The sequence below is a fragment of the Fistularia commersonii genome, chromosome 28 (assembly GCF_037954325.1).
Source record: "Fistularia commersonii isolate RoL2024-O1a breed Wild chromosome 28, RoL_Fcom_v1.0, whole genome shotgun sequence".
Lineage (NCBI taxonomy): Eukaryota > Metazoa > Chordata > Actinopteri > Syngnathiformes > Fistulariidae > Fistularia > Fistularia commersonii.
Window position 1 is genome coordinate 13175738 of NC_141311.1, and position 17099 is coordinate 13192836.

The 17099-nt window shown below is 41.6% G+C and overlaps 1 protein-coding gene across 7 annotated transcripts in view; it reads left to right on the forward strand.

Moving 5' to 3' along the window:
• Positions 1–17099, forward strand: part of LOC147217678 (guanine nucleotide exchange factor VAV3-like) — a 66438-nt gene that overhangs the window by 13941 nt on the left and 35398 nt on the right. For all 7 annotated transcript variants that reach the window (XR_015108907.1, XR_015108908.1, XR_015108909.1 and 4 more), the window contains 8 exons: positions 4316–4411; positions 5047–5115; positions 5607–5693; positions 7200–7285; positions 9647–9779; positions 10817–10926; positions 12818–12919; positions 13598–13689. Coding sequence is in view for 3 of the 7 variants with exons in the window: in XM_086175424.1 (XP_086031550.1) it covers positions 4316–4411; positions 5047–5115; positions 5607–5693; positions 7200–7285; positions 9647–9779; positions 10817–10926; positions 12818–12919; positions 13598–13689 (775 nt within the window). In the remaining 4 variants the exon portion in view is untranslated. The remainder of the gene's footprint in view (positions 1–4315; positions 4412–5046; positions 5116–5606; positions 5694–7199; positions 7286–9646; positions 9780–10816; positions 10927–12817; positions 12920–13597; positions 13690–17099) is intronic.

The window sequence follows — 17099 nt, forward strand, 5'->3', positions numbered from 1 at the left end:
CGAATGCTGACACATACACAATTACACACATACACAAATTCACTTTACAATTGTGCTTTAATTACATTTTGTGCACTCCATTTTCAAGAGATGATTTGTAAGTTAGTAATGAGAATTAAGTAGAAATGACAGATAATAGAAAACAAAGCTAAATATACCATGCATTATACTGTATACCAGGGGTGTCAAACATATGGCTCGCGGGCCGGAACCAGCCTGCATGGAGGTTTGATCAGGCCCGCAGGATAATTTGAAAGTAAAAAATGCATAAAAGACATAGATTTAATTTTTATTTAATTAAATTCAATTCAAGAATTTTCCGCTAAGGGGCGCACTATTTTGGTCAGCGTAGAAGACAAGCGCCATCACTGCGACAGACCAATCAGCAGACGTTCTCGATGCGCCATCTGCTGCTTGTTACGACGTTGTTTCTAGCCTGTCTCTTCATTAGCTAAAATGTCGTTATCAAAACAGAGAAAAGTAGATAAAGAGTGTAGAATTTTCAAAGAAAAATGGACTATGTCCTATTTATTTACAGAGACCCACAGGAACCTTTTGTGCTCGGTGTGTTTGCAACAAGTTTCAGTATTTAAGGAATATAATATTTGGCGCCACTACGAGACTCATCACAGCAAAAAATATGCCAGCTTGATTCAATTAAGATTCCCTATGTTAGTTAGTTAGTTAGTCCTCTTGCACGAGATGCGTAGAGCCAACCGTGGCTACCAGGTTTCTCCATTGGGGTCTGTCGTTGGCAAGTTGCCGTGCCTGTGCCAGACTCACACCGCAGGCCCTGAGGTCTTGGGCCACAACATCAAGCCAGCGGGTGCGGGGGCACCTCTGGGTCTTCTCCATCCGGCTAGCTGGGGATTAAAGGCCAAGATGGAGCTTGTGGGGTGTTCGGCAGGCAAGCGGATGATGTGGCCATACCAACGAACTTGCCGCATTGCTGCGAGGCGAGATGCTGGGGGCTGCTGGGTTCGATCCCTTAGGGTCTTGTTGGTGACATGCTGGGTCCAGCTGATGCCTTCTAATGTCTTCAGGGCCCTGGAGTCAAATCCATCAAGCCTGGCTGCCAGCGTGTTGTTCAGCGGCCAGGTTTCGGAGCCATAGAGAAGGACAGAGATGACTGAGGCATTGTAGACCCGGAGCTTTGTCACCCGGGATATGTGCCGGTGTTGCCACAACGGTCTCCACAGGGACTGCATGACTGACGCCGCAAGGGCACGGCGCCGGTCAATCTCAACTTTGAGATCTCCGGTGTTTGATAGGGTTGAGCCGAGGTACTTGAAGGATGCGACAAAGTGGACTGGGGTGCCGTCGAAGAGGAGTGGTGGTGGATCAGGTCCCTCTCCTATATGCATAAGCTCGGTTTTTGGCCAGCTTATCTTCAGGCCGAGTTTCCTGGACTCCTCATCAAAAACATGGAGGGCTTCACGAAGCTGGTCAGCTGTCTCGCTGAACAGCGTGGTGTTGTCTGCGTACTCGAGATCCCTGAGGGTGTAGCTGCCTATGGGGACCCCAGGGATCCGCTCAGAGACTTTTGTCATCAGATGGTCGATGACACAATTAAAAAGTTCTGGCGCAGCGACGCAGCCCTGCCTCACCCCGCTGTTGATGGGGAACCACTCAGAGTCCCAGCCATTCACACGCACACAGCTTTGGCTCCTTGGTAGAGCTGCCTAAACAGTGTGGTTATTTCGGCCGGGACTCCGAGGGATGTCAGGATGTTCCAGAGAGAGCCGTGGTCCACCGTGTCGAAGGCTGCTTTCAGGTCAATGAAGGCGATGTAAAGGTGCCAATCCTTCCTGAACTCCCGGGCCTTTTCAATAATGAGCTGGACGGCAAAGATGTGATCTGTGGTAGACCGATTGGTCATGAAACCGGCTTGCTGTTGGCGGCGTCTGCTTTGGGTTGCAGGTAGAGCATGGGTTAGTAGGATGCGGGTGAATAGTTTTCCGGGGATGGAGAGGAGGGTGATTCCTCTGTGGTTGCTGCAGGTCAGCTGATCGCCCTTATGCTTCCAGAAGGGAAGTATAATGCCCCGCCTCCAGTCATCAGGCAGCGACTCAGTGACCCACACATGGTTGATGATTTGTGTGAGCCAAAGGATGATGTTGTTACCTCCGGCCTTCAGCATCTCAGCTGTGATGGAACATAGGCCAGGGGCTTTGCCGTTTTTGAGCTTTGACAAGGCTGCCTTCACTTCGGCTGGGGTGACTGGGGAAATGAGACAGTCCGGGTTATTGTTGGGGTGGGTGGTGGAGGTGGGGGTTTCTGGTAGGGGAGGATGGTTTAGGAGCTCACTGAAGTGCTCCTTCCAGCGACTGAGGCAGTCAGCTTCAGTGGATAGGATGTTTCCGGCCGCATCCTTAACCAGGAAGCAGCGCTTGCGGGGGGCCTGCTTTCCCTTGGCGGAGCAGATTGAAAAGCTGCCGCAGGTTGTTGTTTTTGGAGGCTGACTCCATGGCTGTCGCCTGGTTTCTCCAGTATGTTTCCCTGTCTTGACGGATGGAAATGTTCCGTTGGCTGTTGAGGCGCCGGTACAGGACCATGTCCCCACGCAGTCGAGCAGCTCGTCGGCTGTTGACGATGAGCCCTCCGTGAGCTGCCACCTTACCGTGGTGGAGGGTTTGCGTGTCCCAGTGATCCTGGGAGCTATGTTGTCGGGGGCTTCATGCCCCTGGAAGGGTCACCCAAGGCAAACAGGTCCCAGGTGAGGGACCAGACAAAGTGTGGCTCAGTCCCACTGCCTTGTGGGTTAGTCTGGGAGGACAAAAGGCTAGGGGAGCAGACCCTGAGAGAAAAGCACATGTTGGGGGCACACGCAGGCGGGTCACAACAAACCGTGAACCCGCCAGCCTCCAGCAGCATGTCAGTGTGCTGTGAGGTGGCAGCCCCACCAGCTGAATAGCCATCGCAGGGCCAACTACCCGGCATGGTGAAATAAACCAGTTACGAAACCAACCAAAGCAACCAGAATAAACCGGACGGATCTTCTCGGTAACAGACCCCTGCCTGCCCCCGGACTACGCTAACTGGATCTCCGTCACAAAACCCGCATTGCCTGCTGGAATGTTCAGACACTCCTGCGCCCCGGCTATGCCACATTGCTATCCCGTGAACTCTCTAGGTATAACATCACCCTTGCTGGCCTGTGTGAATCACGCTGGCGCGGAACTGGAGAGATTCCCTATGCACATGTGTAAATGGTTTAAAAACCCCTTTTTTAATAAGTTCTTTATAAGTAAAGTGCATTACTATATTTTTCAATACCAATTACCAATGTTAAAGTTTTGTGTCTTTGTACGATCAGTGGGATCAGTTGGAATGCATTCATGTGAATGATAAAAGTAAATAACATGTTTGTCTAAGGAAATATGAGGTGTTTCATGAAATGTTTTATAAAAGGATTGTTCATTGAATTCCAAGATTTTCCTAATGTCCTTGTACTTCTTTACACCAACACAGAGGAAAGACATGATATTTTGGTTATTTATTGCTTAGTATGCTATTATTTTAATGGTCCAGCCCACTTGACATCTACCTAAGCCATATACAGTATTGCCCGCGATGAGAAATGAGTTTGACACCCCTACTGTATAAAAACACTGGGGGAGCCCAGGGACTCCCAGGAGCAGGCATAACATGGATTACAAAACAGTCCTATCATCAAGGAGGCCCGACAACCTATGACTGGTCGAAGGGCTCCCTGCTCTTGAAGGGAGCAAAACAAGTGAACTGAATCAGCAATATGCAGGACAGGTATGGGCAGTTGAACACCAGACCTAATAAGCTAATGGGCTATGGCTGGGCATGGTGAGGCCGTCCCACCCCCTTCCAAAGAGACATGGGCCAGTTGGCAGTCAATCACAAGGCCATATATGGAGATAATTATTCACACAAGCCAATCCAATGCCAATTTTCCATTTTACCTTCCTTTTTTGAAGTGTGGAAGGACATCAGAGAACCTGCAGGAAACCCACTCAGGACAAATTCCACAACAGAAAGACCCCAATTCAAACCAGGGTCCTACCTCCTGTGCAGCAGAAGCACTAACCACTGCACCACCGTGCCACCATAACAGACAGACAGACAGACAATATGTAGCCTTCAAATTTAAGAAAACGGGACACAAAATATAAAACAACAAAACAAAGTGGAATAAGACCTTGGCCAATGCAAATGTAATCAGATACAGTTTATTTATTGTAGGTAATGTGTTATGCTACACTGATTAACCAACTTATAGTTAAGAGCATATTACTTAAAGTGACGTTCATAATCCTTAAGACTTGTGTTTTATTTGTTCCAGGAGTGTTCAAGGAGGGCTAGCAATGGCAAATTTACTTTGAGGGACCTGCTAGTTGTGCCAATGCAGCGCGTCCTCAAGTACCACCTCCTGCTTCAGGTACAGAGGTTTAATTACAATAAAACAGAAGTCTCATAAATTTTTAGATCGCCAGTAAGTTTGAAACTTACTGCTCACTCTTCACCATTATGCCATTATTTGTCAAAAAATAAATGATTGTTATCTGTTTTCTAGCTCAGAGAAGTCATTTTCGATGTATCCATCATTGTGATATCAGTAACATGAGGTTTAAGTTTGCGCCTGCATCATTGTTTCAAAATTTGATAGTAGACAACATCATTAAACCAACTCATAATGGTGTAAGTGACCTAAATTCACCTAAATAAATTTTATTTGTATGTTTTTCCATATTAAGAATGCCATATTAGCTGAAACAACCTTTAGCCATGTCATTTTTATTCTGATATCTTGTATTTGGTGTTACATGTGAAAAGAAATACAGATTTATATGTATCACCGTACATAACACCATTACAATATCCATTTCATGCAGAATGATGCAGCTGACATCATTTGGGTATTCGTTATCTATAAATGACCTTGAAAAAATCCTGAAAAAAGCTGTGAAGTTTACCAAAATAAAATCTTCATTTTTTTGATGTACAGTGAATCTGGTTGTAAGCCTTTACTGATTACCGACACCAAGCCAATTCTTTTATATTGTCCTCTATTAGGAGCTTTTAAAACACACTCAAAATGCTTCTGAGAGGAGCAACTTGAAGCTTGCTATTGATGCCATGAAAGTAAGTACAGAATTCATTGTTATTGCTGTATTTTTAGTCCTGTAAATATTTTTATTTTGGCTTGTTTCTGATTTTGTGGATAACTCCAGACGGCCACTCAAAAATCTTCCCCTAGATGATGAAAGAAAATTTTCGCATTTCACCATTACAAATGGTATTAAAAACTGGATGTTGAAACAGTGGTGAGAGCTAAGTGCCCACATCATCAGGACAGTGTTCCAGTTTAATCATTTTTGTGTAGGGCAAGAACACGTATGCCATTTACAGATGCTGACAACTTGAGGGTCTGAATTTTGAATTACTATTTTAATAGTATGCATGCTCACCCTCACAGTTGTACATCTGCATCGAAAATTAAAATACATAATATTGTGTAATATTGTGTGTCACTGTTCACAAATGCAGACGGGATTTATTAATAAATAGTCATTATGCCAGACAGTGCTATCCCTACTAGACTTGTGTGCTCTGTGTGTTTATGTGGTGCACAGGACCTGGCTCAGTTTGTCAATGAGGTGAAAAGAGATAATGAGACCATGCGGGAGCTCAACCAGTACGAGAAGTTCATCGAAAATCTGGTAAAGAACTGTCTTCAGCTGCTCAAAGTGCTGCTCAGGAAATGAATGCTAAACTTTTAATTTGATTCTGACAAAACATAATTGTTTTCTTTTTTCAAATGTTTTCCCATTTTATCACAAAGTGTCATAAACTGTACCTATGCAGGCTTAGACTGTTAGAGAAATTAAGCCTGTAAAGTTATCCCTGAGTAGTCTTTGAAAAGAAAGATTGAAAAGTAAATAAAAGCGGTTACATTTCATAGAAAAAAATATTAATTGAGGAAACCACCAGGCTAATAAAGAAAATAATTGCTGCTTTGAACCAACAGCTTAAAGGTTTTTTTGAGAGGATGCATTTATTCCACTAATAGAAATGCAAAATTAAGTAGCTGCCATGTTTCCATGAGAAATCATGAAGTTGGTATATGGACTGATGTTATGTTAATAGAGCTCATTGGGAGCATGTCATTTAAAGACATTTTGGAATCATGACTGACAGATATTCAGTACTGTATGTTTAGGAAAAAACACAGCCACCAACTTTGTCAACGAAAGCAGATAAATGAAGCAATCAATAAACACAGTCAGCAATAGCAAAATTTAGAAAATGCATTTTGAGAGAGAATTCAGTTGTTGCCATCTTATGCAAGCACTGCATTTACAGTATTTTATATTTGATTAGTTTTTGTTTGTTTGTACAGCTAAGAAGCAATCAATACAACACAGTCAGAAATAGCAAAATTTAACAGAAGCATTTTGAGAGAGAATTCAGTTATTGCCATCTTATGCAAGATTGGTTTTTGTTTGTTTGTACAGCTACGAAATGCCCTGGGTGTTTCAAATCTCAGTCTCCTGAGAAAAATGAAATTAATGTTACAAAAAGAAATCTTTTTTTTTTTTTTTCTATTTTTATTCTATTTTGACAAGATATATGAAAAAGTATCTTTGTCCATAGAATAACACAAAGGTAAAGAGGGGCTTACAGATACTGACATACAAAAAACATAATGGAAATTTTGTCAATAATATAGGCTTTCACACATCACAACGCAATTCAAATAATGTTGAGTGACTTGTCTTCCATTCCTAAAATGCACATGGTTATTAAAAATGTAACTACTGTCCCAATGCACAACTTATATGGATTGATGAGATGATCTTTATATTTGAGATATGGACTCACAGCTTTTCTGTCAAAAAGTTTCCTGATCTGTGGTGTAACAATGACAACCTTATAGAGAAATTTGGTCTTTCCCTCCAAAGAAACACTGTAAGGCTCTTTATATTAAACAAGAGATTGTTTCATATGTTATACTCGTTGGATGAACTCATACGAGATGAGGGTTTTGCTGTTTTGTTTTTCCCCAGGCAATAAGTTATGTAATACATGAGCTTTGTAAGACAAATTTGCGCTGGCACAATATAACTCCTCTACATTCAATAATGTGCATGAGTCTGTGCCACTTGCTCTGTTGCTTAAGTGCCATATGTGGTGTGCATTTAACAACTTTCTTTTTCGATTGTCAGAATCAGCCTCTAATCATCTATGGTCGGCCAAGAGGAGACGGGGAGGTGCGCATTGTCTCCAGTTTTGACAAACGGAAACAAGACAGGTTTTTAACTTTAACATTATTCTCCACTGAAAAAAAACTCATAATTGGCTGGAAAAACATCAAGAAAATACTGATCAGTGAAACATTGAAGATGCTCAATCAACATATGGCTGACATGGATCTAGAGACAAACTTACAGAGCTTGCTCTTCCAGTTTCAGATTTGCATGTAATAACTGTGTATGTTTGAGTTTTCTTTGCTTTCCACTGATAATCCAAAAGCATACAGTAGGTTGATTGAAGACACTAAGTTACCCAGATATGATAAGTGATTGGTTGTTAGATGTTTTGGAGACCAAGTCAGAGAGCCAGACTGAGATGGTTTGGACATGTACAGTGGAGAGATAGTGAATATATTGATAGGATGCTGATAGGATATTGAAAGGATGCTGAGGTTGGAAGTGACAGGCACAAGGCTTACAAGTAGACCAAAGAGAATATTTATGAGGGGCTGAAAGAGGACAAGAAGTGAGTTGGTCTGAGAAAAGAGGATAAGGAGAAAAGGTTGGAAGGAGGACTATTGATTGGCAGGAGCAGCCAAAAGGTAAAGAAGAAAAGGTAAGTGATTGGAATTGTGGGTTTGTGATCTACTGCCCACTTTTCCAGGGTTATGAAGATGTGGTATAGCAAATCAGGTACTTAATTTTGTGAAAATTTCATCAAAAGCCATTTTATTTTATACTATAGCCCAAGATTTTGTTCTAGGTGCATATGTGTTCTCACCCCATACATTTACAATAAAAAAATTTTGTTGCATTGTACATACACGTACTGTACAAAGAAGTGTGATGGTTCCAATTTTTAAGATTAAGCGGGATGTGCAGAATTGCGGTACCTATAGAGTGATAAAGTTGATGAGCCATACAATGAAATTATGGGAAAGAGTAATGGAAACCAGACTGAGTACAGAAGTCAGCATGTGTGAACAGCAGTATGGCTTCATGCCTACAAAGAGTATTATAAATGCATTTTTTGCTTTGAGAATGCGAAAAGAGAAGCTCAGAGGGAGCTGCATTGGGCTTTTGTAGACCTAGAAAAAGCATATGACAGGGTGCCAAGAGAAGAACTATGGTATTGTATGAGGAAGCCTGGAGGGGCAGAGAGGTATGTTAGACTGGTGCAGGACATGTATGCTACCTGTGAGGCAGTGGTGAGGTGTACTGTAACAGTGAAGTTCAAGGTGGAGGTGGGACTCCATCAGGGATCAGCTCTGAGACCCTTTTTGTTTACAGTGGTGATGGAGAGGCTGACAGATGAGGTGAGACAGGAATCTCCATTGACCATGATGTTTGGAGATGACATTGTGATCTGAAGTGAGAGCAGGTTGAGGTTGAGGAAAATTTAGAGAGGTGGAGGTATGCTCTGGAAAATGAGAGGAATGAAGGTTAGTCACAGCAAGACAGATTATATATGTGTGAATGACAGTAAATTGGGTGGAACAGTGAGGCCACAGGGAGCAGAGATCAAGAGGTTTGAGGATTTCAAAGACTTAGGGTCAACAGTCCAGAGCAACAGAGAGTGTGGAAAACAGGTGAAGAAAGTGGGTTCAAGCAGGTTAGAATGGGTGGAGAAAAGGTGTCAGGGTATAATAGAAGACTATCAGCCAGAATGAAAGGAAAGGTGTACAAGTGGTGAGACCAGCGATGCTGTATGGCCTACAAACAGTGACAATGAAGAAAAGACAGGACAGGCAGAGCTGGAGGTCGCAGAGATGAAGATGCTGAGGTTCTCTTTGGGAGTGAAGAGGATGGATAGAATTAGGAATGAGTCCACCACAACATCTAGGGGCGGCATGGCACAGGAGGTAGAGCAAACATCTTTGGAACCGAACATTCCTGGCACCTCCTAGTGTGTTGAAGTTTTGCTGAGCAAGACACTGCTCCCCTGGCGTTGGTTGGCTTCCCTGGCAGCCTACTGCTCATGGTTCATCCATGATGGGTTAATTGCAGAGAATGAATTTCCCTACAGGGTTTAATAAAGGATAAGATTATTATCAGAGGGAAAGCAAGTTAGATTTTTTAGACAGAAGGTCAGAGAAACCAGACTGAGTTGGTTCATTCATGTACAGAGGAAGAATAGTGAATATATTGGTAAAGATGCTGGAATCTGAGCTGCTAGGCATTGAGGTCTAGAGGAAGACCAAAGAGAAGCTTAATGGACGTAGTGAGAGAGGAGATTAAGTTAGTTAGTCCGAGAAAGGAGGATACAGAGAATAGGGTTAGATGGAGAGGATTGATTCACTGTGGCAACCCCTGAAGGGAAAAAAAAAAAGATGAAAATGTATATAATATTCAACTATTTAGAAACTGTACTGTGTTGAAATGCATTAAGTGTGTTTACTTTTCCAAATGTTACTTTTCAGACATGTCTTTTTATTTGATTTGGCTGCTATTATTTGCAAGAGACGTGGTTATAACTATGAGATGAAGGACCTTCTGGATCTGAACTTCTTCAGGATAAGAGACAATCCCACCTCTGAAAGGGAGGGCAAAAAGGTATAGTTTATAAAAGGTATAACTCATACAGGGGTGATGTGGTGCAGAGGGTTAGAGCGGTTGCCCTTGGAACCGAGCATTTCTGGTTCAATTTCCAACTCCTCCTTGTCTGTCAAAGTGTTTTTTAGCAAGACGTCCCCTAACTGCTCCCCTGGCACTGTTCCACAGCTGCCTTCTGCTCATGGTTCATCCATGATGGGTTAAATGCAGTGGTCAAATTTCACAGATGTTCTGCCCTATGTGACAAGAAGGGTATTTCTTCATCTATAAGCTATAAGAGTACATTAATTACACATTGTAGACATTATATTTATCCACCTCACATTTTTCACACATTGATTTTGTCACAACTGCACAATGAAAATGTTGCTAATCAGCATGTTTTGCAGCTGAATTCATTGCAGAAACAAGGATGGGTTACTGAGACTATTTATAATTCCACTTTTTGGTGCTTTTATTCAAGAATGTTTGTTAGTAGCCAACTTCGCTCCCTTTTGCCATCCAATCTACTACTTAAAGTACGCTTATTTTTTACCTCACTGGGAATGATTGCAAAGTTTTGTAGCGAGAGGAGTCTTGCTGATATTTGACGATATGTGGGTCTTTTCATCCCAGCACTGATTACAAATTTGACAGTCTGAGCTTGCCAGTGCAATGGTTCTTTGTTTTGTTTTTTTACCAAACCCGTTGTCATCATAATTTACCTCATTATGCAGTCATAGTGTTGCTGTGTTTGGGTTTAAACGTTTTTCACATATATACTGCTATATTTATAACATACAGAAAAAGAAACACTGAAATGACAGACATGGTAATATTTGGTGATGAATGTATTCAGTCCTAAAAAGGTCATTTAAATAATTTTCTGCTAAATTATAGAGGAATGTCACCACTGTCATCAATAATTTAACACTCTGCAGTGCTTTAAAGCACTCGTGAACTTCCAGGCATAGATTGAAACATATGCAACTGTACAATCACATCTTTATATAAAAGTTCATTCAATGTGATTGTTGTTTTCACCCTGACCTTAACAGTGGTGCTACAGTTTTTACATGACTCATCAAGAGGAACACACAGACTTTGAGCTGTTTTTTAAGACCAGAGAGCAGAAGAAGAAATGGCTGGATCAGTTTGAAATGGCCCTGTAAGTACAGTCAGATATTTATCTTATTGTGACCTTAATAGTTGTGGTCTAATGCAAAAATACTACATGCACCCCAGTGTGTTGCAGAGTGTTTATCTATTTTTGTTTTCATGTGTCAGTCAAAGGCCGATTGAGGTATTTACTTTTTCATTGTAACTGATCAGGTAAAACTGTGTCAAAGTCCTGTGTACATTGCACATTTGGCTTTCAAAGGCATTCCAATTCTGATTCAAGAACACACTGCTCACAAAAGTCTAGTAACTTCGGAGGTTAACACCCATACTGATTCTAAAGTGTTCCCAAGTTTATAGGGGATTAAAGCATCACAAAAAGAGAAGAAGATGAGCCAATGACCAGCTCATTGCTTCACCATTGATCATGCAACAACCTTAATGAAATTTTGGAAAATCAACAAAAGAAGAGAGTAAACTGTAAAAGTGCTGCCTCAGAGGGGCACACGTCAATGTGTCTCAGAGCCAGTCCCATACCCGAAACAAATGTAGGCATGAAACTTGTGCCAAAATAAAATATGTGAAACAAACCTATGACACATCTCACCGGTTTGGTTGAGACCTTGGTTAACAACTATGGCTCTTGGTACCAATAACTTACAAGGTACCAGTGGAAACTGGGCTACTATGGCTCAAAAAGGAGGAGAAAGGTGTCTTCAGAAGCAAAGAGAAGAGGAAAGGCTGCAGTGTTTGCAGGGACTTTGAATATTCGGATGATGACAGGAAAAGGTAGAGTTGGTTGACATGATGCAGAAAAGGAAGGTGGATATACCGTGTGTCCAGGAGGCTAGGTAGGCAGTTTAGGAGCAGGATTTAAGTTTAACTAAATTTTAAGTTAATCTGTCATGGTGTTGACAGGAAGAGAAATGGAGTAAATGTTTTCTTGAAGGAGGATTTTGTTGGAATGTTTTGGAGGTGAAAGAGTGGTAGATAGACTTGAGTCTAAAACTGAAGTGGTTATACCCCAAATGTGGGATGAGAGTTAGGGGAGAAGGAGAATTTCTGTAGTGAGTTAGATGAAGTGATGCAAAATATCCACAGGAATATGGCAGCAACATAGAGAAACTTCTAGGAGTGGAGGTAGAAGCATGCAGGTAGACTACATCTTGCAATCTGAAAGAGATACATGACTCCAAAGTAGTGGTAAGTGAGTGTAGCCAGACAGCATAGGATGGTGGTTTGTAGGATGAGTCTGGTGACAGGTACAGGTATTCAGAGAAAGAGACAGGATTACAGGGAGATACAGAATAAGGTAAAAGTTAGAGGTAGCAAAGGCCAAACAAAGGCCATATGATGACGCCATATGATGCTTGTAAGGAGGGAGAGAATTATTTATTCAGGTTGGCAAAAGAGAGAATGAGATGGAAACAGGATGTACAGCAGGTTCGGATGATTAAGGATAGAGAGGGAAATGTATTGACAGATGCTAGAAGAGTGATTGGAAGATGGCGATAGTACTTTGAAGAGCTGATGAAAGAGGAACATGAAAGAGAGGGAAGGGTAGAAGACATGACCACAGCGTAGCAGAGATTAGTAAAGGGGAAGTGAGGAGGCCATTGAAGATGATGAAAAGTGGAGAGGCAGTTGGTCCTGATGATATGTGGAGGTTTGAGTTTCTGCCTAGATTATTTAACAGGATCTTAGAGAAGTACGCAGAGCTTGTGGAGGATTGCCGCAGCCAGGGGTGGCGTGCACAATGCCTGCCCGTTGAGAGCGGGGGGGAAGAGGCTTCGCAAGGAAGTCACTCTGTAAGGCCTACAGTCTCCTGGGCATCACAGGGGCACGCAATAGGAGAGCCATCAACTCAGCTTCAGCATGATTTTTGACAGTCATCAGTTTCACTTTAATTTGTAAAGTTTTTCTTGTATTTCATGTTTCAGGTCAAATATTCAACCAGAACTTGCAAATCATAACTTCCACCACTTCAAGATTTACACTTTTCATAGGACCACTTCCTGTAGCTTCTGTAATCTTTTACTCTGGTAAGACACATCCCTTTTGAACTTTTTTGCTACTTTTTAGATAAAGAAACAACAATAAAGTAGTACGCCTCTTTTAATTTACAGGGCAATAAAATAAAGTGTAAATTTTAGTACCAGTAATTTAAAATATGTGTACAGTCTCATAGTTTGTCTATGCATCCACACAGACAAGTCAGCAATCAAAAAATGTAAGGCTCACATACACAGAATTCATAATTTTGAAGCTTAACTGGAAGAATTGTAATTGCTATTTTTTTTTATTATTTATTCTTTTTCTCTCTTAAGAGTTTTGACAGTTTTAGGTACTGAGTCATCTGCTACAATAGAGAAGTTGTCTTTAATGGGGCTATTTAAGATTATTTGGTATTTTCTTCATCTGAGGAAACTACTCTTGACAGTGAAAATTAGAAGACATGACATGTTAGATTTCCATCTCTTTTGTTATTATCATTCAATTAGCCAAAGCGCCAGTCACTGCTGTTGTCCCATTGAAATAGAATATTGCTGTTGACTCATACATATCTCAGTTACCATCAGTCATTGGAAATCATTTTGGTTTTAGTAAGTAATGGGAAATATCTTGTTATTATTCAGATGTACTATAAAAATTCAAGTGTCAAGACATTCCCTTTGTGACTTCTTTTGTTGATTAAAAAATGCCATCTGACTTATCTGCAGGGGCATCTTTAACCAGGGTTACCTTTGCCTGAAATGTGGGGTTGGAGCCCATAAGGAGTGTCTGGGGCAGCTCGGAGTCTGTGGCAGAACAGGTGAGATGAGACTAACCTGAACATCCATCCATCTTATGTCTATACCACCTACTGTATATGCACTCAGGGTTTCTGGGTGTTAGAGCCTATTCCAGTTGTCATTAGGTGAGAGCCAGGGTTCACTTTTTAATTTAATTTCACTTTTTAATTCCTCTTCCCTCAGCCGCAGGGAATCTTCAAATCTTTGTAGTTACAGTTAACAGTTAAGACAATTTATATTTCATTGTATTTCTTATTCTTCCTCCTTTCTACTATTATCTATTACTGTTATGTTTTTACTTGAAACTCTGGCACAACAATTTCCATCGGGATAAATAAAGTTGTTCTCATCTCATCTCATCTCTCTCACCCTGGACCAGTCACCAGGTGATCACAGCCAACAATTTATGTTATAAGAAATACAGCACAAGGACATCCTTTAAAACCTGAAGTATCACTTGCCTGGCACCATCCTCTCTTTGTCAAACAGAAGGGTCTCATTCTCCATTAATGCATTGAAATTAACTCAGTCAGAACAGTATGAACCTGAGCACATCTGCAAACAGTCCTTATTCTATAATTGTGGCTTGCCTAAACACACAAGCTTATTTAATTGGCACTATTAGTCCAGAAGGAAGGATGTGCAGCAGGCTTGGGTGATTAAGGATAGAGAGAGAAAAGTATTGACAAGTGCCAGAAAAGTGATGGGAAGATGGAAAGGGAACTATGAAGAGTTGATGAATGAGGAAAGTGAGAGAGAATGAAGAGTAGAGGAGGGGAGGTGACTAAGAATTAATGAAGTAGCAGCAGAGATTAGTAAAGGTGAAGTGAGGAGGGCTCTAATGATTTCTCTGTGGGGGTATGGAAGTGTCTAAGAGCGGCAGCAGTAGAGAAAGAGAAGTAAGAAAATGCCCGAGGTATGGAGGAGAAGTGTAATGGTGCCCATTTTTAAGAATAAGGGAGATGTGCAGAATTGTGGTAACAATCGAGGGATAAAGTTGATGAACCATACAATTAACATATGGGAGCAGCAGTATGGGTTCATGTCTGGAAAAAGTACTAAAGATGCAGTATTTGCTTTAAGAATGCTGATTGAGAAGTACAGAGGAGGTCAGAGGGAGGCATTTTGCCTTTGCAGACCTAGAAAAAGCATATGACAGGGTGCCGAGGCCGAGAGAGGAGCTATGGTACAGTATGAGGAAGTCTGGAGTGACAGAGAAGTATGTGAGACTGGCATAGGACATATACCATAATTTCCGGACGATAAAACGTGACTTTTGTCACTTAAACAACAATGCAGCTAATATATGGATTTGTTGGGGGGTGGCGGCTAACAAGCTTCATGCTGCTAAAACATTTATCCTCATCACATCAGAACAATGAAATAACTGGGAAATTCTGAGTCCGTTCAACTCTGACACAGAAGAAGACGACTTTGACGGTTTCAATAGTCAATAGTCCAGAAATTAAGGTATGAGTGGAGATGGGAGGGGAGATGAAGACGGTGGAAGTTTTTAGGTACTTAGGGTCAACGGTCTAGAGCAGGGGTGTCAAAGTCAAATACACGGAGGGCCGAAAAAACAAATTTGTTGCAAGCCGAGGGACGGACTAATTCAGTGTTTATTAGAACATATTGAACTGACTGAACATTGCCTATTGAACCAAGACCTAAATACATAAATGAAATTGCATGCATTATAAACTGAAAATGCAATTTCATGCTGCTCTATGATCATATCAATTACTGCTTTCAAATAGTAAAATGAGAAAATGAAAATAAATGAATCAAATCAGTTGTATTCTTTCTGATGGCTCCTATCTGCAATTAGTCCATTAAATGAAAAATAAATCCATTGACTGAAAAATAAATATAAATAAATAAAATAGCATAAATTAAAATACAAAAATCTATGGTACACAGACAAAATAATACTTTCTTCAAAGAAAAATCACATGTCTTGTAGAAACAAATGTAAAAATTTAACTGAATTAAAAACTAAAAACACATTCATGCTCTGTGATGATCACTTGTCTGAGGCTGAGCCTGATACTTGGTGGTGTCTCATCTTTTGTACAAGTTCATCAATGTTCGGGGTCAGGCTCTGAGATGAGGAAATCCTAAGGATTGAGTGAATGTGTTTATCATTAAGATGGCTCCTGTGCGATATTTTGTTTAGCTTCATCAGAGAGAACAGTTGTTCACACAGGTATGTGCTTCAAAACAATGAGAGCTTGGATGCGCAGCTGGGGCATTATGTCGGGGATGAAACGTGCAAACTCAGCAGCACCCACTCTCATATTTTTCCTTCCGTGTGTCATTGCACTGGAGCACAAGCAACTCCATTTGTAAGTTTGGTGGTGCGCTTTCCATGTCAACTGCAAAAGGATTACAGAGCAGTGCAAATCTGCTTTTCAGGGCTTCAAAGTCAGCAAATCGGCGTTGGACGTCGGTGGCAAGTATGTTGATTATATCGGCAAACTATGCACTCGGGAACGCAGCGGTATAGAGCTTCTCTTTCATGGTCTGGCAGTTGGGAAAGTGGCTCAAGTTTTCTATCCGCATCTGCAGCCAAACTTTCTCCACATAAAAGACACACAGGTTTGCCTTTTACCTCTGTGAACATATACTTTGCCTCCCACCTGCCTTGAAATCCCCTGTTCCCAGCGTCCACCTTTCATTTGGCCATTTTTGGGGAGAAGGTAGCTGGAATTTAACATCTGCTCTGACTCCTGACGAAGAATGAAACCAAAGCCCGCCAGCTGCGTTGCAGTGAGTTCGCGGGATACCATTGCATTGTGGGGAATGTAGTATTGGTGCAGCCAAAACACCAGTAGGCGGCTGCGGCCTGCGGGCGGTTATAATAATGATTAAATTTCATCCCAGAGGTCAGAGATAATTTGTTCATGGGCCGGATCCGGCCCGCAGGCCTTGACTCTAACATATGTGGTCTCGAGTATAGAAAAGAGGTGAAGCAGGTTTGAACCGGCGGAGAAAAGTGTCAGGCAGTAATCTGTGATAAGATTATCAACCAGAATGAAAGGAAAGTGGTGAGACCAGTGATGTTGTGCACTGATGAAAAGAAAGGAAGCAGAGCTGGAGGTAACAGAGATTAAGATTTTGAGGTTCTCTTCAGCAGTCACGAGGATGGATAGAATCAGGAATAAGTGTATCAGGACAGCACATGTTAGATGTTTTGGAGATAATGTCAGAGGCCAGACTGAGATATTTTGGTCATGTACGGTGAATATATTGGTAGAAGGATGCTGAGGTTGGAATGGCCAGACAGGAGGACTCGGGGAAAACCAAAGAGAAAATTTGGATGTTGTGAAAGAAGAGGTGAAGTTGGTTGGTGTGAGAGAAGAGGATATAGAGAATAGGGTTAGGTGGAGTTTTTTTTTGCTGTGGTGACTCCTGGAGGAAGCAGCTCAAA